We start from the raw sequence: 22,262 nt of genomic DNA on the forward strand, positions 1-22,262 counted from the left end.
GGTCTTTAAATTGTGATAGTGTGATAGATTGCATTAGCCAGGTGAGTCTAATTATTGCACTTTAGAGACAATCAATAGTGGCTTGGTGCAATAAAAGTTTCTTGTTCATGCAACAGTCTAAAGGAGATATTCCTGACGGTCATCTCTTCTAGGTGGCTCTCCACCAAATAATGACTTGAAAATCCTGTCTTCTTCCTTCTTATGGCTTTACCATCCCCTGTATCTTGAAATCCCTCACTGGATCTTTTGCATCTAGCCCAAAGACAGGGGAAGATAATAAGGGAATCAGGCCTTGAAGTGCATCTGTTACTTTTGCCCATTTTATAGCCAGTTCTCAATCATGTCCTGCAAGGAAGGCTAACAGAGTCCAGCTCTGTACCCAGGAAGAAAAGGGAACTGTGTGGTAAACAACTAACAGGCCTCTGTCACATACACTGTTTTCTGTAGGACCAGACCTGTCAAATAGCCTGAAACACATGTTCCAGCTCAATTCGGCACCTATTTCCCTGTGCACACGGGAGACACCTTGACAGATCTTTACTACCCAACTCTCCTTTGCAGTTCTTTTTTTTTCAACTACAAAAATTATTGCTAATTGTAATCTTTCCTCATGGTAATTGACTTGCATTTTTCCAGTTTCCTATTCCTTGCATATTACATATTAAAGCCACAGGCATACCTGAGAGATACTGCAGTTTTTGGTGCCAAGTCACTGCAATAAAGCAAATATCACAATTAAGTGAATTACACAAGTGTTTTGGTTTCCCAGTGCATATACAAGTTATGTTTACACTATACTGCAGTCTACTAAGTGTGCAATTGCCTTATGTATAAAAAAGTATATATGTTAACTAAAATAATTTATTCCTAAAAATGCTAACAATCATCTGAGCCTTCAGCCAGTTGTAATCTTTTTTACTGATAGAGGGTCTTGCCTCAGTGTTGATGGCTGCTTGCTAATTAGGGTGGTGATTGCTAATGACTTGGGTGGCTATGGCAATTTCTTAAAATAAGACAACACTGAAGTTTGCTGCATTAATTGACCCTTCCTTTCACAAAAGGTTTCTTTGAAGCATGTGATGCTGTTTAATAGAATTTTACGCATAGTAGAACTTCTCCCAAACCCTGGTGCTGCTTTCTCAATTAAGTTTATGGAATATTTTTAATCCTTTGTTGTCAGTTCAAGATGCTCATGGCATCTTCACCAGGAGTAGATTCCATTTCAAGAAACCGCTTTTTTTGCTCACCCCTAAGAAGCAACTCCTCACCTATTCAAGTTTTATCATGAGATAGCAGCAATTCAGAGACATCTTCAGGGTTCACTTCTAATTCTAGCTCTCTTGCTATTTTCACCACATCTGCAGTTACGTCCTCCATATAGGTCTTGAACACTTCAAAGTCATTCATGATGGTTGCAATCAACTTCTTCCAAACTTCTGTTAATGTTGATATTTTGACCTCCTCTTATGAATCATGAATGTTCTTAATGGCTTCTAGAATGGCGAATGCTTTCCAGAAGGTTTCTAATGTACCTTGTCCAGATCCATCAAAGGAATCACTATCTATGGTAGCTATTGCCTTACAAAATGTATTTCTTAAATAACAAGACTTGAAAGTCAAAGTCACTCCTTGATCCGTGGGCTTCAGAATAGATACTGTGTTAGCAGCTGTGAAAACATTAATCTGCTTATACATTTCCATAAGGGCTCATGGAAGACCAGGCACATTGTCAATAAGCAGTACTATTTTGAAAGGAAACTTTTTTGGTGAGCAGTAGGTCTCAACAATGGGCATAAAATATTCAGTAAACCATTCTATTAACAGATGTGCTGTCATCTGGGCTTTGTTGTTCCATTTATAGAGCACATGCAGAGGAGATTTAGCATGATTCTTAAGGGCCTTAAGATTTTTGGAATGGCAAATGAGTATTGGCTTTAATTTAAAGTTGCCAGCTGCATCCACCCCTAATGAGAGAGTCAACCTGTCCTTTGAAGCTTTAAAGCCAGGCATTGACTTCTCTCTAGCTGTGAAAGTCCTTAATGGCATCTTCTTCTAATATAAAGCTGTTTCATCTACACTGAAAATGTTTTTTAGTGTAGCTGCCTTCAAAAATGATCTTAGTTAGATCTTCTTATTAACTTGCTTTAACTTCTATATCAGCACTTGCTGCTTCACCTTGAACTTTTATGTTTGGAGATAACTTCTTTCCTTAAACCTCAAGAACCAACCTTTGCTAGCTTCCAACTTTTCTGCTGTAGCTTCCTCACCTCTCTCAGGCTTCATAGAATTGAAGAGAGTTAGGGCATTTCTCTGGATTAGGCTTTGGATTAAGGGAATGTTGTAGTTAGTTTGACCATCTATCCGGAGAGCTAGAACTTTCTCCATATCAGCAATACAGATGTTTCTCTTTCTTATCATTCATATGTTCACTGGAGTAGCACTTTTAATTTTCTTCAAGGACTTTTTCTTTATGTTTAGAACTTGGCTAACTGTGTGGAACAAGAGGCCTGGCTTTCAACCTGTCTCAGCTTTTGACATACTTACCTCACTAAGCTTAATCATTTCTATATTTTAATTTAAAGTGAGAGATGTTTAACTCTTACTTTCATCTGAACACTTGGGACCACTGAAGGGTTATTCATTGGCCTAATATTGACATGGTTGTGTCTAAAAGAATAGGGAGGCCCAAGTGGGGGGAGGAGAGAGAGAAAAAGAGAAAGAGAAAGAAAGACAGGGGAATGGCCAGCTGGTGGAGCAGTCAGAACACACACAACACTTACCGATTAAGTTCTCACCTTATGTGGGTGTGGTTCATGGCTCCCCAAAACAATTACAATAATAACATCAAAAATCTCTGATCACAGATCACCGTAACAGATATTATAATAATAAAAATTTTGAAATATTGCAAGAATTATCAAAATGTAACCTAGAGACATGAAGTGAGCACATGATGTTTGGAAAATGGCACTGATAGACTGGCTTTGCTACAAACCTTCAATTTGTAAAAAAATGCAGTATCTGCAAAGTGCAATAAAGTGACTTCTGTCTAGCACAATAAAGTAAGGTATGCTTGTACACCTTTCTTTACAGGCAGATTCTCTAGGCCACTTGCTGAGGTTTAGAATGGACTGTGTAATTATTACTAAAACAATCACTAATACTTTCTTGAATGGCTAATTTGTTGAAAGCATTACCACAAATGGATAACCGATCCATTTTATTATGGATCATGTTAGCTTTAGTTTCATAAATTAAAATTTTCTTCTATGACCCCAAAGTCTAATAATGCATTCTACTTGAAACTTTTAGGTCTTCAAGTACATTTTGCATGTCATTAGTTAAAAAGTACTACTCGTATCTTTCAGCTGTTTTTTGTTTTCTTAAATAAATTGAGATGGGGGTCTTGCTATGTTGACCAGGCTGGTCTCAAACTGGTCTCAAGCAGTCCTCCTATCTTGGCCTCCCAAAGTGCTGGGATTACAGGTGTGAGTCACTGTGCCCGGTCTCAGTTGTTTTACTATCAAGTGATACACAAAATTTAATAAGAGGTACACTCTGTAATTTTACATTGAAAAATAATTCACTTAAAGGATTAGTGCAACACAGCATTTATATCACCTAAGAAAAATGTTTTTTTCTCTAGGAATCTCAGGCTATCATAAACTGTCTACTTGTCTAAAATTTGTTACAATTATTTATAATAGTAACATTAAAGAACTGTTACTTGTGCTCTGTTACTGAAATCTATCAGGATTGAAATTAAAGAGGCTCTGGATGAAATTTTGAAAAGGAAATTATCACTTTTCTCTATCATCTAGGCAAATGATAAAGAAAAAAGTAAGAATTTTCTAGAAAGAGCTCCTACTCAGAAATAATTCATTCAATACTTTTTGGCATAGATAGAACTATTAAGAAACAGAATAAAACAATTTTTAAGTTGATACAGCATTATATGCCCATTAAGCTTAGATTTCCAAATATATAAAATGAAATTGCAAGGTGTTTAAAATATAATTCCAAATGAAAAAGGATTACTAATAATAAAAAGCGTAGGGTCCCATTATGTTTGTTGTGTGTGCATGTGTGCATATAGAAGATACACGCACACACACACACACACAAACACCAGGTAAAAACATGTTAACTGTGGTGGGTAATTTTTATATTCTTCTTTATACTTTTTTGCATTTTCCAAGTGCTCCATAAAGAATACATACTATTGTTATAATCAGAAAAAAAATAGTAAATGGAGTAACAGAAGGAAACATACAGTATATTAGTCCTGTATTTTAATCTTACTAGAGTATTTTAGTTCTACTCATTATGTAACTAAACAACTGAACAGTATTTTGCTGTTGACAAGTGTTCCAAAAGTAGCATGAACTTGGAAAGTCCTTAACTACTGACTTCCTGGATCTCAGCTTCCTCATCTATAAAGTGAGAAAAATCACAGTAACTCTAGACAGGCTTAACCAGGTACATATAAAGCACACTAAAATATGGCAGTATTTAGATGGATTGCCAGGAACTTCTCAATGTTATTTATATTTGCTTCGCTATTTATAGAACTGGCAGCATATCCCCTTTCATTATAATGGGGATAGCTACCATCTGTTGGATACGTAACACATAACTATGTGACCAACACTTTACCTATGTTATCTTATTTAATCTTCACAACAGCCCTGTGAGGGATTTTTGTCCCTGTCTTCCTTGGGGTAAACTGGGACACTGAGGGGTCAAGTGATCTGGCCAAGGTCACACAGCTAGTAAGTTACAGAGCAAGGATTTTATCCTAGGTCTGTCAGACTCAAAAGTTCATGCTCTTTCTCCTGTAACTTAGTAGCTTAGCAAGCAACTCTCCTTCTGATACAAACATTCAAAGTGTACAGATGCCAAAAGATTAGCTTCCTTTCAACAACTTGTCCATGGGAGGATGACAAAGAAAGAGAAATTCTACATGAGTGAGGTAAGGGTTTATAATTTATCAAATACCTACTCCAAAAGTTCCTAAAGAAACTTACTGTCTTGTTGGAGAGCTTATTCATATATTATGAAAAACTACTGTGTCCTGGATATCTTCCAGACCTTGCAAACACTTCCAAAATTTAAATCATATTTCCTCCCAAACTGACTCACCTTCCTCTATTCTCTACTGGCAAAACCATTATTCATCCAGTTGTGCAATCCATTTTCCCCTCCTCTGACTGTCCACATCAAGTCAGAAAAAGGATTTTGTTGATTTTACTTGTGATATGTCTCTTGAATAAATCAACTTCTTTCTAGTTTCATCATCTCCACATTAGTGTAAGCCCTCATCCTCTATTGCCCTACATGACTACAGTGGACTCTAAATTAGTCTTCTTGTCTCTAGAATCGCCTCCAAAATATCTCCCATACCACTATTGAAATTAGCTTTCCAGAAAATAGACTTGAGCATGCTACTTTTCTGCTTAAAACTCTTTTCTCCTCTCATAAGATGGATTCTTAACATGGCATGTGACTCTTCATACTGGAGGCCTGACTTTTATTTCCAGCATCACCTCCTATTTTCCAATATCACAACCTACATTATTGGTACCTTAAAATATTTGAAACTTCTCAACTATACTGTGTTCCTATAGCATTATTTAAATTGTATATTGCCCATGTAAACAAAAGAGTGTATGATGTATGAATTGAAAAGTATAGGAGTAATGCTAACAAACATGGTTATATCAAAGCATAGCTATTATTTTAAGTACATGTCTTTTACCTAAAACATAAGTCTCTGCTCCTTCAGCACTGGGCTTCTAAAGTCTATACAACAGAGCCTGACATATATATGGATGTTGTTTTAGAAAGAATGCTAATTTGATGGAAAAGTATTGTTGTAACCAACTGAAATAGGCAGTAGATGGCTTTACAAAGATAGATAAATTGGAAAAACAAGTATGAAGTCGATTACAAAATCAGAATGTTTCATTCGGATCTCAATTCTATTGCAGGTCTTCTTGATACAGTAACATTTTTAAAGTGTTGCTGATTATCAATGTATTATCCTGCTTAGCAATAGCCATTTCCATCAACTTCAATGTTGATTTTAATAAACAAAGTATTATTTTGAGTGTTTACATTTTTATCCCCTCCCCAGGCTGCCCCAGTGAATATTCTTAGTCCATTATGATTAGAGATCTATGGACTACCCCTGAAGGCATGGACTTCTCTGTCTGGAGGCATTGCTTTCTTATACTGATGGATTGACCAGCACAAAATTATTTCACCCATTTGGCAAGCTTCTGCCAGTAAAAACTATCCATCATAAATTACAGTGTAATTATTTATATTACTTATTTCTTTTTTAGCTCTCTCATTATAGTGACATTCTAAAGTTAGGCAACTAAGTAAAAATTAGGCTTTGGGTTTTGGATCCAAATCAAACCAGCCTCCTTGAGCTAATATTTCTTTTATTTTATTTTCTTTTTGCCCTCAGGGTCTAATTTCCCTGTGTGTTTACAGTGCATGCAAACATGTTGCTCATTAGTGTTTATTTACTACCACAGGAATCACTTTGAACTCTTCTAATCCTAGTGGAAATGCTCTTCTCAAAATAAACCCAGATCATATTGGGTTTTATCGTGTAAATTATGAAGTAGCAACTTGGGACTCGATAGCTGCAGAGCTCTCCTTGAACCACAAGGTAAGAGACAGCAATGGTTGGAAACTTTTATTTTTGTTCTAAGAACAGCATCTTAATGATATTAATTTTTTTCAACATGCTTTGCCTTAAGAATTGTGTTTTTTATCTCTCTTTCTCCCTCTTCCCAGACATTTTCTTCAGCAGATCGTGCAAGTCTTATTGATGATGCTTTTGCCTTGGCAAGGTGCGTTTCCAAATGAGACTAAATTACCTAAAATACTGTGGGTTTTGTCATAAATCTTTAAAAAATGAATTAAACATTGCAGTATTAATCAATTTTAGCTTAAACTATTCAAAGCCACTATTTAAAACATTATCGTTTTCCTTAACTCTCTTTTCAAAAGTTCACATGAGCCTAATAGTCAAAATACTGACATTAGCCCTTACGGTATACACAAAAACTTACCTAACCTATTGACTTTGAGTATGGTTTGTCTATATTAGGATCCCTGAGCTAATTAGGAGTGACATTTGCAAATGATCGAAAGTGTACCTTCATAATTTGATTTAATAAAAAGACAAACAACGTGTTTTGTTAATTCAGTTCTGTGAGCCCAAGCCCCATGTAAGATTTTATGGCTGGAATTGTCAAATCTTATTCAGGTCACTGGGGTAAGAAGAATGAGCTATGGTGCTTTAGAACTGATCAAAATTAGGGGACAATTTGGAAAATTTGACTCTTTTTCTCATAGTCTGAAGGTAATCTGCTCTTTAGAAAAAGTGTAGATTGGGGGAACTAATGGTACCTCTATTTTTTTTTTTTATTCATGTAGTCTAACACTAGTAATTTAACAAGCATTTATTGAGTTCCTGGCACTTTGCAGAAGCTGGAGACACAGCCAGTTTTATTTCTCTGGCTTTGCAGTGACCTCATTCTAGATATAAGCAATGTACTAAGAATGAGGAGCCACTTCCCTCAGTAACCTCCCATGGCCTCTTTCTCTGGATTGGGTATCCTTCTTAAGGGACCCTATATTTCCTCATAATACTTTACTGTTATTGTTTAATAATTGTGCATTTCACCCATCAAACTGAAGGTTCATGAGGATAGGCACCCAAACCCAGCTCCTGACTATATGTGGCCAATAATAGTTGAAAATAAATACTGACTAAATAGAGAGCTGGAAGAATAGTATAGTAGTACTAAAGGCAGGGGAAACTATTTTACATAGAGTTCCTAGATAGTATATTGAAAGTCAGAAAACCTTGACATATTTCAAGGAAGGAATTATGGGGTTTGAAAACAGGCTCTTGAAACCCATTAAAATCCTGGTTCCATATAGCCTTAAGTTAGTCTCTTAACCTCTCTCTGGCTCAATTTTCTTATCACCAAAGTAGAGATGACCTTATAAGACTTCTGTGAGGAATAAATGAGATAACGGACATAAATCACTTAAAAGATTGTCTGGCATGTAGAAACTCAATACATTGTATTACATGACCAAAATGCATCCACCATTAATTAGTAGTGAAGATGCGTTTAGAAAAGCTCTTCTGAATTTGTAATCTACACTCATTTTGTAGCTAATAGACAATATGATGTTCTAGTGAATCTCCAAGTTTAACCTCCTGGATATGTAATAGATTATTTTCACTCTATTACAATATACCACTCACTCATTTAATAAACAAACATTGAGGACCTATTATGTGCCAGGCACTGTGTAGAATAGAATCTGGGAAATTAAATGATGAAATAAGATGATCAATAAGTATTTTAAAACAGAATCATTTAGTTTTTATTTTTAAATTGTCCTATTCCAAAGCTCAGCTTCTTCACTGTTAGAAATTACAAAGAACTGTACTATCTCTACAGTTTAATTTGCATCACAATGTAGGAGGTCCTTTCTATTCCAAGATGAAGTGAAAGCCTCTTGAACAGCTCTCTCTGAGGAACTGAGTATCAAGCAAATAACTTACACTACTGAAATACTTCCTCACGTTTGCTCAGCTCCTTGGCCACAGACCCATAAAATTGTGAAGAGCTGTGGAGAGGAAGAAAATGAAACAAATTTGAAATTCAAAACATATGTAGGATCACACAAGAGAGCTAGAAAATACCTGCACTATCACCTGGCTCAGTGATGTTCTGCAGCACATGAGGAAAATGGGACTCAGAGAGAAACAGATTCAACCAGCATTGGTTAGAGCCAAGAGGACAGCTTCTAAGACTACTTAAGCTAAGACCACTATGCAACTTTGGTGGAGGAGGTGGAAGAGAGAAGAAATGTGTAGTTAAATGGGTGAGCAACTGTGGCAGGATTAGAATTTATATAAGTCTACTGAGGTATTCAAAGGAATGTAGTAACCACTATATTTAATAATCAGAACTAAATGATACATCTGAAAATAAATGTATTTTTTTATTCCCCTGTCTCTTCCAACTTGATCTGAAGAGGTAGTACTCTTACTGCCCTGACTGGGCATATGACTCTTTTGGTCAAGGGAAGAAATTTACTCATCACCACTAGTTCATCCAAACCCTCTCAATTCCATAATTTGCTCAGTCAAGTAAAATCATCAAAGCTTTCTACTTCATTTAAAGCTTCTCCCTGCTCCCACCTTAGGCCAGGTTCAGGCCAGTCACCTGCAATGAGAATGGGGTGATTGATTTCCTCTTCGTTTCTCTGCTTGGAGCTTCTACATCTCCCCAGTCACTGTGCTGCCTCTGGTTTCTCCAAAGTTAAGGCAAAGAGAACAGGGAGAGAGAGTAGGTGAGAGGGAGAAAAATCCTGATGTGCTGCCTACTTTTGGTCCTCTCTGAAATTTGTTGATGTTTAATGCTGATTCTTTTCCTTGTGTTGTGTTTTTATGGGATTTTTGTCACCCATATTTATTCCATTGAGAAGGATCTTTCTCCTGCAGTTTTCTTCAGGTGGGCAGGTGGAAACGTCTGACCCATTTCCGATCCATAGGAAGTTGTCATGTATGCTTTGCCCTGACAATATGTGGAAGACCAGGCCACCTCATGCAGTCCCACCTCTCTACTCTGAGGCCAGAGTAGCAGCCAAATAGCCTCTCATCTCTTAGGTTTCTCAGGGTTTCAGACAGCAAACCACTGTGCCTCCAAGTCCCAGGAGACACAGGTAAACCTCTTCGAGTGGTTCCACTGAAACCTGTCTCCTGAGGCTTAATTAGACAGAAAAACATCTGGTCCCCTAGCCCTTGGAGGGGAGAGCATTTACAGTGTACTCAGTATACTGACGGCACTCTTTGAAAGGCCGCCACTAAAATGTTTCTCCTTAGTTTCTTCAACCTTATTTATAAGCTGGTGTTGGACTATCAGCAAAAAATCACACAGTCCTGTTCTTGACCATGTTAGTCCTGCTTTGGGGTCCTACTTCTTTCTTTGGAGCATAGGCCAAGAGACTTAGTCTTGGGGCCTTGCCAAAACAGACACAGAAATAATTCTTCCCCCCACCCCATCCCCTGCTTGTTACAATAGTTTTTTGTTTTGTTTTGTTTTCTCTTTGCAATTACTTGATGTTGTCCTCTTCAGCCCACTTCTTGCTACAGCCTGGAGAGGGTGGGTAATAACATAAGGGAAAGCAGAGCCTGCTGTCTGGTAAGCCTGTGGGTGGGGAGGAGTCACTAGGTAAGGGAAGAATGGCAAAGGGAACAGCTGAAAGGACCACCTAAGCTAATGATCTAAGCAGAATTTCAGCCAGGTTTCAAGGACCCCTGGCTCCAAGGATATCCAAGGTAACAGCCATGTTAGCAAATAAGAAGCAGCAGGTGAACATCAGTCAAGCCAAGATCATGGACTTAGATACAAACATTTTTGTAAGTGTTTGCAGAGATAACCAGAGAACAACACAGAACTCTAAAAGCAACTTTTCCCATCCTCTCATGGACTTCCCTTAAAGGAAGTGAGAAGATGGGGAATGGGAAGAGAATCCAAAGGTGATTTAGTTAATTGCAAAATGACTGTTTTAAGCCAGAAATCTGAATTTAATTGGCAAGTTCAGTTGAGTGACTAGACAGCTGGGAACTTTTTATGCCCTTCACACCAGCTGAAAAACTTGCCGGAGGACCCAAGTACATGGGGTCAGTTTTACTCACCCAGGCACCTCTCTCAACCATTTTTGTTGTCCCTCTGGAGAGTTATGTTTGACAAGACACTATACTTAACTACTTAACTCAGGCTTCTCTAAGAAGGACTGTGCAGTCTTTCCAAATTACACTCAGGAAAACAAAAAACAAACCTTCTGCTATAAGAGTCCCCCAACCTTCCTAGGTGCCTTAGCCCAATATAGAAGAGCAAGAATGCTCTCATATGACCTTTGTCCTCTTCTCCATTTTATTTGGTGGAAATTTTAAGCTGTAACTTCCAACCTCTCTACACTATAAGATATAGTAAACTTCTATAATTTAAGTTCCCCAGGCTGGGCTCTCATTATATAAACAGAATATTTTTGAACAAAGAAAAGTCTCAACCAAGTCTGGCCTTCAGAATTGCTCTTTGCCTATGGACTTAAATGGAGTTTGAGACCCAAAGTTGTGTAAGAATGCTAGCAGTCTTGAGTTGAGTTCCCTAGAAGCAGGGTCAGAAATAGAGGTTCTTGTACCAGTGGTTTCTTGAGAGAGTAATTTCATGAGACAGGGAGTTAAAAAAAACAAAAAAACAAAAAAACAAAACAGGACAGGGAAGTGGGAAAGCTGAGCTGATTTCAAAAGGTTCAAAAATTCTTTTGAAAGGAAAAGAAAGTTGATTTTTTAACCTTTGAAATGTCGATAGTATCTTCAAAATTTTCTAGAAGAGAAAAATTTACTTTTTTAATGAGTATTACTGGGAAATGGATAAGAAAGAAGATGTTATAAAGGAAAATGAAAGTTCAATTTGAATGTTTTAAGCATTCAGGATTCATGAATACTGTTATTTATGTTTCTTCTTCATAAGCCAATGTAAATAATTTCAACAAAATACATTTATAATGTACACTTATATGTTATAACCTGCTTGGGAACCTAGAATTTAAAAGTTTCTATTTATGAATATTAACTGTACAGCTAAATGGCTTTTGTTTTATTTGAAATTTTGCTCTTGTGCTTTTTCAAAGGTACATCTTAATGCCTTTCTTCCTCCTTACTATTGAATGTATGAAAGCACGACTATATAATTTTGGACAAAACTTTTCGATTGGGCTTCAACCAATAAATGCAATTCCTTGATTGTTGAATGGAAGAATCCTCATTAACATGGAATGCTTTGATCGCCAAAACTTTCAGTTAAATGGAAACTAAAGTCTGTGATTTTTAATTAACTGTGGGGTTTTTGTTTTGTTTTGTTTTTTGTCTTTCTCAGAGCTCAACTTCTAGATTATAAGGTGGCTTTGAACTTGACCATGTATCTCAAAAAGGAAGAGAATTTTTTACCATGGCAGAGAGTCATTTCAGCTGTAACCTACATCATTAGCATGTTTGAAGATGATAAAGAGCTATATCCTATGATTGAGGTGATGTTAATGCTATGGTATCTTACCAAAGTAAATATTTAACCATTAGTAGAATAGGATGCTTTCTGAGAGAAGGAGTTCCTGGGGACATAAACCATGTTTGCTTGCCACGTGGAATCAAAAGAAAGTGCAATGACTTGACTAATCAAAGCAAAGCTACACCGTCTATTCTTTTTCAATTTGAAGTACATCAGAATTTATGGTTCTGCATACATACCACTTAGGTGCATTTTAGTGTTAGAAGGAATACAACGTTAATATTTTACTTAAAATATACAACATTTTAAACAATAAATACTAGTTAGATCTTTTTAAAAATGGACTTTATCTATGTTAAAATGAATTCTTCTTCTTAAACATAATATTATATCTTCTTATTCTTACTGCTGATATTTCTACATTGAGATTTTATTTTAAGTAGTCATTCTAAATACTGTTTCCTTGCTTTATGATTTCTGTAGCACATAAGTAGGACACTCGTATTTTTGAACAAATTCTGGATTCAAATCTCTAGCTCTTCTGTTTACAAAATGAAAGATCTTGAACAAATGATTTAACATTTGTGAGTCTGAATTTCCTTTGTACGTTAGGAATGCCAACACTTGCCTGCCTACGGTAATGGTATAGTGAGGATCAAATAATATGGAAGTGCTTTGTAAAACTTAAAGCAATATACAAATATCAGTTATTTTTACTTTTTCATATATGCTTAAGCAATCTTCTTAGTGCAGAAAGTATGTTGAGTGTTTTCCTATTTATTACATATGTTAACTAAGAACTAGGGGTTAAAAGGCCTTGCCCAAACTTGTGTAAAACATTACAGGAAGGTCCAGGGTGGTTTATATTTTTCAGGATTGAGGCAAAATTGCAATGTGATAAAAATCAAATACATTGTTATTTTAAGGAAAAGCGCAAGTTCTCTGAATTTGTAGGAAAACCGATTATAATAGGGGGTGCTGAGTATAATAATCAGGATACTACTGATACGTAGTAAATTAAGTAATAATTTATGCTTTTATTTCAGGAATACTTCCAAGTAAATTATGCTTTTATTATGCTTTTATTTCAGGAATACTTCCAAGGTCAAGTGAAGCCTATTGCAGATTCTCTGGGATGGAATGATGCTGGAGACCATGTCACAAAGTTATTTCTCACTTTTTAACAACTAAAATTCATTTAACATTTGTTTTTTGTTTTAAGACTTGTTGAAAAGTGCTTAAGGCCCTGGATTTGTGTTTGTTTGTTGTTTAAGGTTACTCCGTTCCTCCGTGTTAGGGTTTGCGTGCAAGGTGGGAGACAGAGAAGCCTTGAACAATGCTTCCTTTTTATTTGAGCAGTGGCTAAATGGGACCGTAAGGTGATTACTCACATTTTTATGTTTAGAAGACACAATTGAGAAAAGAGTAGTTGAAATCTCTGAAACACTGTTTCTTCTTCTAGTCTTCCTGTAAATCTCAGGCTTCTAGTGTATCGGTATGGGATGCAGAACTCTGGCAATGAGATTTCATGGAACTACACTCTTGAGCAATACCAGAAAACTTCATTAGCTCAAGAAAAAGAAAAACTGCTTTATGGATTAGCATCAGTGAAGAACGTTACTCTTTTGTCAAGGTAAGTTGGGCTTTTATTTCACATATATAAATGGTATTTAATAGTTTATGTGTCACAGTCTCTTTAAGAGTCTGATTAAAGTATGATGTTTTGTTGCCAAAAATATCGATAAAAATTATTTTCCCTGCAAGAAACAAAATATCCATATAAGACTGGCCTAAACAATAAGGAAATGTAATCTCATATGAAAACATTCTGGAGGTAGGTAGCTTCTAGTTGTATGCAGTGGCTCAACATTTTCACTCAGGACCCAGGCTCTTCTCTTTCTGATTTTCCATGATCGACATGTTAGATGTCTCATGACTTACAGAGCTTGAAACATTTTGTTTTTACACAAACATGTGTAATGGAGGTAGGACAGGAGCAAAAGAGTTTCTTCACAGGCTCTGTCTTTTATGCCAACAGGACAATTGTCTCCAATTCCCCTCATAATCCAGAACTGGGTCACCCTTCATCATTGTGGCCCACACTCTGGGACTATTACTTGATCCTTTGCTCACTAGGGTGAACTTGAATTCCTTTGGCTGATTTGAGCCCATTAGAATTATCTGGGACTGGGGTAGAAGTCTGCTTTACCTAAGATCAAGGATATCTAATGGTATCAGAGCAAAACTAGTCTCTGTGATTAGAGAAAGAGGAGTGTCTGCCGCAAATGTATTTACACTTTACTCAGAAGGCGCAAAGACCACTTGAAGCTCATCTATGACTCATTTCCCACTCTGCATTTATACTCGAAATCAACAGGCTTCTTCCTTAATTCATTTTTTGCTTAGTTATAGTGTCTGAGTTATTTACTTCATTTATTCAACCAACACTTATGGTGTCCTTTCTATGTATAGATATGTAGATTGTGGAAATAAAAATGAATAAAACATGAATAAAAATTACATCTATCCTTGAGATACTTACAGCTTCATGGGAGAGGCAGAATGTAAATAGTAAATTACATTGCAATACCAATTTAAAAGGATAACCAGAAGCAGTTTGCTTTTACCAGGTAGAGCCAATAATATACCTTCAGCCTCTTACCTCAGGGCTATGTATTAATTCTCCTGCTCTCTGCCATGACAGTTCATCAAGAACCTGATCATCTTGGCTGGGCACAGTGGCTGGTGCCTATAATCCCAGCACTTTGGGAGGCTGAGGTAGGAGGTTTTCTTGAGCCCAGGAGGTCAAGACCAACTTTGGCAACATAGTGAGACCTCGTATCTATTTAAAAAAAAAAAAGAACTTGATCATTTTCACATTTCACAAAACATCACTAATTCATTACTTTGATGGCATTGTGCTGATTGTTATCTGGTAAGAAAATTAGCAAGTACTTTAGATGCCTTACTAAGAACCTTGTGAACTGGGGGATGAAAGATAAATTGCATAAAAATTCAGGATCCCACCACTTTAGTGCAGTTTCTGGAAGTTCAATAGGTTAGAGCACATCATAATATTCCTTCCAAAGTAAAAGAAATTTGTTGCACCTTGACTGACATGCCACAGAAAAAGATTATTTTAGTGGGTTTGGTAATCTTTTTTTTTTTTTTAATTTTGGAAGCAGTATATCTCACATTTGAGTATGTTACCTTAACCATTTACAAAGTCTTCCAGTTTCAAATAATGACCAGAATAAAAGAAGATTCTGTAGCAAGTCCAGGCTGCAGTACCAGCATCCTTGGAATTCCTTTCTTATTTGAAACATGTGATTGATACGTTGTATTTTCATATAAGTAGATTTATCCACACAACTGCAAGTGCAAAGAAAATGTAGGACCTTGATTTTCTATCTGGTTATTCCCAAGAGTTCTCACACGGCTGGGTGATGAACCCGTGAGAGGGAGAACAACTGATGTTGACTATTTTTGTCTGCCCGTCTAGTTTTTAAATGAATCGTTAAACTAGAATTCTCATTTAAATAGTCTCTTGGAGTAAATGTTGAGTCTTCTAGAGTTCCTTCCCTACCTCATGCTCCTTCTGCATAGGGAGACATGCCACCTTTGTGGTGATGGAGAAAGAGACCTCTGATTTTTGCTGCTTTGGCCTTAAGGTGTTTACCTATTCTGGTCTGGGCCAGAGTCCATTGAGTTTTCATTGATCACATTTTACCTTCTGGTACACTATCTGTCATCCAGAGATGAAAGTAGTGGTCCCAGTCACTTGCTTCTGTTCATGAAGTACCTGTGTTGTATGTATGGTATTTTTGTTTTCCCATCATGTCTTCCAGCATCCCTGCCTCTTATTGCTAGGCTGAAGAAACTGATAGGATCCCATAAACAGGACCCACAAGTCAAAGGAACCAGGGTCGTTAGCTTAAACTCATTCATATATTCACCTCACCTTGTCTATGCTATGATGTACTATCACTCTCCCATGCCATTTTGGCATAGTGCAAATGTACATGCTGAACTACAGACCTGTTCTTAAGGGGTTGTGTTTTCCAGTTTCCCATGTGGCATGGACTTTGTTTAAGCTTGAGTTTTCTCCAGTCTCATTTAGGGTAAATTTCTATGTCAAGTATGTTAATAAAAACATACGTAATTTAGAAATATCTTTTCTCTTTGACAAAGGCTGACTCTCAAAGGCTCACAACTCAAGTTGAACAGTGATCCGTTTGTTGTAGTAATTATCTTATATCCTCCTAAAGATACAAAGGAATTAAGCCAATGGGTAGGATGCCATGGGGCAGCAAGACTTCAGTAACATGAAAATACATCTAATCTATCAGTAGTAGACATCTATTTTTGAGGTTCCCTTGTCACAGTGAATAAAATGTGTGCTGACCTTATTTGGAAACACTTTTTCAATAAAATATACACTTTTAAGGTCTTGGGCTAGAAATGCTACTCTAGGTATAGCCATGGCATACAATTAAACCTATCCATTTAGTCATTTAATTTATCTTGTTCTTATTTGTGTTCTTAATTATTGTCAACTAATATAACCATATAGGTTACATTATAGGATTATTTCTTACAATCTAGGGAAGAGCAAACAACTGCCTTCCTATAGAATATAAGAGCATAGATACATTCTCTTAATTTACTGGCTTCTTTTAAAAATCCAGCTGGATAATAGGGAAGTGTGTGAAGTAGTCTATTCAATAAATGCTGTTTTAAAATATTAATGGTTAAAATTCTGTGTTTTAAAATGGTTTTTGATGCTTCTAAAATAATTTAATTTTAAATGTTTTTATAATTTACAGTCCACTAGTCTTTAAAATCATAGGTTGTTCTTTAAAAACAGTTAAGCATATCAGAAAATTTCAAGTTGTCTTTCATCATTTGTCATATTTAATTAACTTTGTCAGTTGATACCTCAAGAATTGAATTGCTGGCATGAAAACTATTTTGTATTGGAATTTAGCTAAGGGTGAACATTATAAGTTCACTTTGAATTGTTTTTCTGTTTGGCTTCTCTTAGGTATTTGGATTTGCTCAAGGACACAAACCTTATTAAAACTCAGGATGTGTTTACAGTCATTCGATATATCTCATATAACAGCTATGGGAAGAACATGGCCTGGAATTGGATACAACTCAACTGGGACTATCTAGTCAACAGGTGGGATGATCTGATAATGGTCTGCTGTTCTCTTTGTTTCATACTATCTACTGGTTCCTCCATTTTTCTTTGGGCCACCGTCTCTGACATCTATACAATATCTAAAATGGCATATTATTAGAGGTAAAGGATCATGGTATTGTCCTTCCAGGGAAGCAATGTACTAGTTAATTTTAAGAACAGTTTTTTTCTGGAAATTATTGTTTCAGCTGACCTATAGGATTCTGAGATCTGGAAGACTAAATTGCATTATTTTTAGTTTGGTTAAAACACGTTAATACAATTCTGCCTGTTGTGTTAATACCTAGCATAATGCCAGGCACCTATTTAGTTCTCAATTAATATTCGATGAAAGCTAGGTAAAAATTATTGGACCTGGGTTCAAATTAGAGTTCTATATCGTACTGAGCTTATATGGGTGATAACTATTACCTATCCTGACCAGATAATGAAAGTTCAAGTATTTTGAATGGTTCTTAAAAGGGAATTATATTTCCTAGGCAATAGAAGTTTTTAAATGGGAAACAGCAAGGACAAAAGCAAAATCAGTTAAAGAGATGCTTTTCCAAACTTCATATTTCTTCAGCCCTGTGCAGAAGAAATATTGCTGCTCTTGGTTCTGATACTCTAAATATAATGCACAATTTCCATCCAGAAGGCAGTTCTTTGACAGAGTATAAAATAGAATAATATGTATAAACTATTCTATATTATAGAATTAACATATGTCCCAAATAAATGTATAAACATTGATGAAAAGACCTTTACCATCTGTAATCCCTACATTAGGAAATAGCCTGTGTTACCTCCTCTTAATCTCTCCTGTCAATCCAGCAGCACTGCCTCATTGATAATGGCTGCCTTATGAGAAATACCAACTGCAATGATAACTTTTAATTATTTTCTCTTTTCCACCCCACAACTCACCAGAGTGCTATTCTCTCCATTTACATTTCTTTTCCTTCTGAGATTCAGATTCTATCTCTAGCTCCCAACCAAAATACACTGCATCGCTTCTGCCTGTTTGTGATAAATTTTTACCTTTTCTATTCTTGTAACTATTGGAGTGTCACTGTTCATCCATTTCTATGAAGACTGGTTGGTGTGCATGTGAGTGTGTGTGTGTGTGTGTGCACGTGCACTCATGTGCATTGTTCATCTTTTATGATTGTTTAAATGAAATGCTTAATTTAGGGAGGCCGAGGCGGGCGGATCACAAGGTCAGGAGATCGAGACCACGGTGAAACCCCGTCTCTACTAAAAATACAAAAAATTAGCCGGGCGCGGTTGTGGGCGTCTGTGGTCCCAGCTACTCGGGAGGCTGAGGCAGGAGAATGGCGTGAACCCGGGAGGCGGAGCTTGCAGTGAGCCGAGATCGCGCCACTGCACTCCAGCCTGGGCGACAGAGCGAGACTCCGTCTCAAAAAAAAAAAAAAAAAAAAAAAAAAAAAGAAATGCTTAATTTAGAATGAATGAATCTAGCTATTAAGAATATGTTATTATCTAGATGTAACAGTTTATATCATGCAAGGTAATACTCTCCATTTTGAAAAATATATGGCTAGTGATAAATACTGCATATTTTGTTTTAATTGAAAAGACCATAAAACTATCTCTTTTTTTGTGGTGTATGGTGCAAGAAACCTATGTAGATGAAGCACAAAATTTACTTTTGAGTTATTATGAAAAGATAAGTAAATGATGTTTTATTTTGCGTAATAAAATGGCCATTAACTTATCATTTATTGAATAAATATTTCTCAAGGCCTATTTGAGTAGCTTTGCTGTGATTTATTTCAAATAATGCATTTTTCATTTTTAAAAATTAGTTGTTACACTTCAAGAAAATTAAGAAGTAGAAAAAAAATAGGTTTTACCTTGTCATAAAGTTCATATACGTATAGCCTTAAAATAAATGTATTAGGCCTGATAAATTGATTGTTTTTCAAGATTAAAAAAAAGAAGATAAACTATTTCCATAAGTACTCCACAACTTTTGACAAAGGCTTTTAGCATTTCTTCATAATCTAATGATCTCATTCTCATGAGATATTATTTCAAATGACCCAAACATAAAATTTCATAATAACCTCATGTCTAATACACACAAACACCCAATATTAATTGTACTTGGCTTGAATAAGCAGAATTTCCCCTTGAAAATTGGATAATAAAAATTAAACAAAAATGAGCCAAACTGTATCCAAATATTTCCAAACACTTGAACGTTTGCCAGATTTCAGGATGAATAGTTTTACTCTCTCCATTTCTGAACAATTTATTGTCATCCTGAAATAAGAAGCTTTTATTTAAATAAAGCTTTTGTCATGTGATTTTTATGACAACTGATGGCCACACTACTAATGTCCTTGCCAGTTTGAGACTTAACCGCAAAGTCCCAAAGATACTTCAGAAATTATTCTTTGCTTTTGTTTCTTCCAATAAACTCTTAGATGAAACGGTGAAGTTGAGTTGACTCAATAATAATGTGGTGTGATTATAGCTTATGACGGTAGATGAAAAATTAAGTCAATAGGACATGATTGAAACCCTTCAAATACTACCTCATAAACCAAACAATTTAATAAACACTTCAAAGTTTTGTGTGTATTAAAATTATTTCTTTTGGATAATGTAATAATACTTGTATAAATATTGAATCCAAGAAGACAATATATGTACAATTTTTTTCAAATTGTTTAAAATATAATTAGATCCTTATTTGAGTTTTCAAAAATAACCAATATGATAAGCAAGCAGTATATTTTCCCTTATTTTCTATGCTTTATATGATACTAGTATACTGGGATGTACATATTTTGTTCTGGCCTTTCTGGTATTTAAACAAGTAGTTGCAATTTTCACTCAGTATGTTCATTGCTAATTTCTAAATATGTCCTTTAGACTCAGTGTGATTTGCTTTTTTAAATTCCTATTTTCTTATTGTAAAACTGATATGTGTTTTTTGCACAATGCATATAAGCAACAATGAGTATAAAAATTACCTGTAATGCAACCACCAAGAAATAACTCCCATTGTCATATTACTGTTTCTCCTTGAGTTTTTCTATGTCTGTTTACTTAATTTACAGAAATGGAAACATATTATAAATATGGTTTATAACTTGCTTTTTTTCTCATCATCCTATATTGTGGGTGTCTTTTCATGTCTTTAAGTGTCCATCTTCAATGTTATTTTGAATGGCTTAATAATGTTTCAATTTGTACATATATCTTAGTTTACTTAGCCAATCCCTATATGTTGGACAATAGAACTGTTCCCTACAACTATACGTAGTGTATTGATGAACAGTCTTTTACACTGAATCCTTTGCTGTTTTTTTTAATGTCCTTGACAATTTCTTTAGAATACAAGTAATAGTAGAAGTAATACTACTGGGTGAAAAGATGTGTTTATTTTTAGGGTTTCTGATAAATGTTGCAGAATTACCATTCTAAAAAATTTTGCTAGTAACTGCCTATTTTCCCAACCCTTTTCAATGCTTGTTGTTGTTATTTTTATGTATCTTTGCTAATTGAATATATGAAAACTGATATCTCATTTTAAATTACATTTCTTTCATCCAGTAAATATTGTGGAGCGCCTACTCTGTGCTAGGCATTATGACTGGCATTGGGGATGCAATAGTAAGGAGAAATAGACCTGGTTCTCTGTCCTCATGAAGCTTTGAGTAGAGACAAATTTTAAGTAAAGAGTCACACAAATACATGTATACTTTATTAGACATAAATTATTAAAGTATAAAAAAGTTCGGGTCTTAGGCAAAAATGTTATTCAAAATGGTAGACCATCTGAACTACATAAAGAAATAAATGAAAGAAAAGGAAAAACTGATGGTTTAAGAGATAGTAGGGGTGGGGATAGTCAAAGGACCAGAAATCCAGGTAAAGTGAAAGAACAGTCACAGTGGAAACTGAAATATATAACATGCCATAGAGGGTGAATAAATTAACAGTTTTAGAGGCAGATGACTTATGGATGATCACAAAGTATCATAGGAGTTTGGTGGCTGAAGTCGAGTGAAGAAAATATTATTGAAAATAAGGTTAAAGAACTAAGAGAAGAGATGGTATATCATTCATCTGTGTGGACCTGGAAATTACCTAGGATGATGGCATGGCTTGGAGGAGTGAGGTACCAAAATGTATCATTAAATGTGAGGGAATAACATAAGGGAACAGAGGTTTTTAAAGAGGGTGGAGGAGTGCTGGTCTGGAAGCAGCAATGGGGAGCATGAGCACACTGACTCCATTTCCTGACCTGATGCTACAAAGGTTGTGGGAATATAAACATTCTCTAAGTGAGAATGAGAAGTAATGTTCCCTGTAAAGGGACAGTTCCAGAGGGCTAGGTGAAAGGATTTGAGAGCCTGGGGAGATTTAGGAAATGTGTCCGAGGCAAGAAAGTACATGCATTTAGGGGCAGCATTACTAATGCCTCAGAATCACATTTTAGATAATGACTGATGACATTAGGGATGAAAAACATATTGGCTTTAAATTCAGTGGCATCTGTGATAAGAGTGGGCACGGCCTGGTATGCTGAAATCATGCTTGATTACTAGAACATTTTATTCTTTTCCCATTGGTACATTTTCATTCCTTTGCTAAATTCATGCTGGCATATTTCTCCCTGTTACCAATTTGGAAGGGTTCTTTACATGGCAAAAATATTTGCTCTTTATCATATATGTTACAACGATTTGTTCTCAATTAGTATTTGGCTTTTAATTTTGTATATGGTAGGAGTGTGTGTGTGTGTGTGTGTGTGTGTGTGTGTGTGTGTATAAAACTCTTTTGTTGCCCAGACTAGTCTTGAACTCTTCAGCTCAGTGGATCCTCCCATCTCAGCTTCCCAAGTCACAGGGATTACAAGGGCAAACCATCACCTCCCAGCTCAGTGTAAAATTTTTAATTTGCATAAAACAAACTATCAGCTT

General features: G+C 35.8%; 1 protein-coding gene across 1 annotated transcript in view; it reads left to right on the top strand.

Moving 5' to 3' along the window:
* The window catches only part of ENPEP (glutamyl aminopeptidase), an 82,781-nt gene that overhangs the window by 56,328 nt on the left and 4,191 nt on the right, over positions 1-22,262 (top strand). The window contains 7 exon segments of the mRNA NM_001266656.1: positions 6,546-6,682; positions 6,811-6,866; positions 11,988-12,138; positions 13,208-13,281; positions 13,391-13,495; positions 13,579-13,749; positions 17,161-17,301. Coding sequence (NP_001253585.1) covers positions 6,546-6,682; positions 6,811-6,866; positions 11,988-12,138; positions 13,208-13,281; positions 13,391-13,495; positions 13,579-13,749; positions 17,161-17,301 — 835 coding nt within the window.

The sequence above is a fragment of the Macaca mulatta genome, chromosome 5 (assembly GCF_049350105.2).
Source record: "Macaca mulatta isolate MMU2019108-1 chromosome 5, T2T-MMU8v2.0, whole genome shotgun sequence".
Classification (NCBI taxonomy): Eukaryota; Metazoa; Chordata; class Mammalia; order Primates; family Cercopithecidae; genus Macaca; species Macaca mulatta.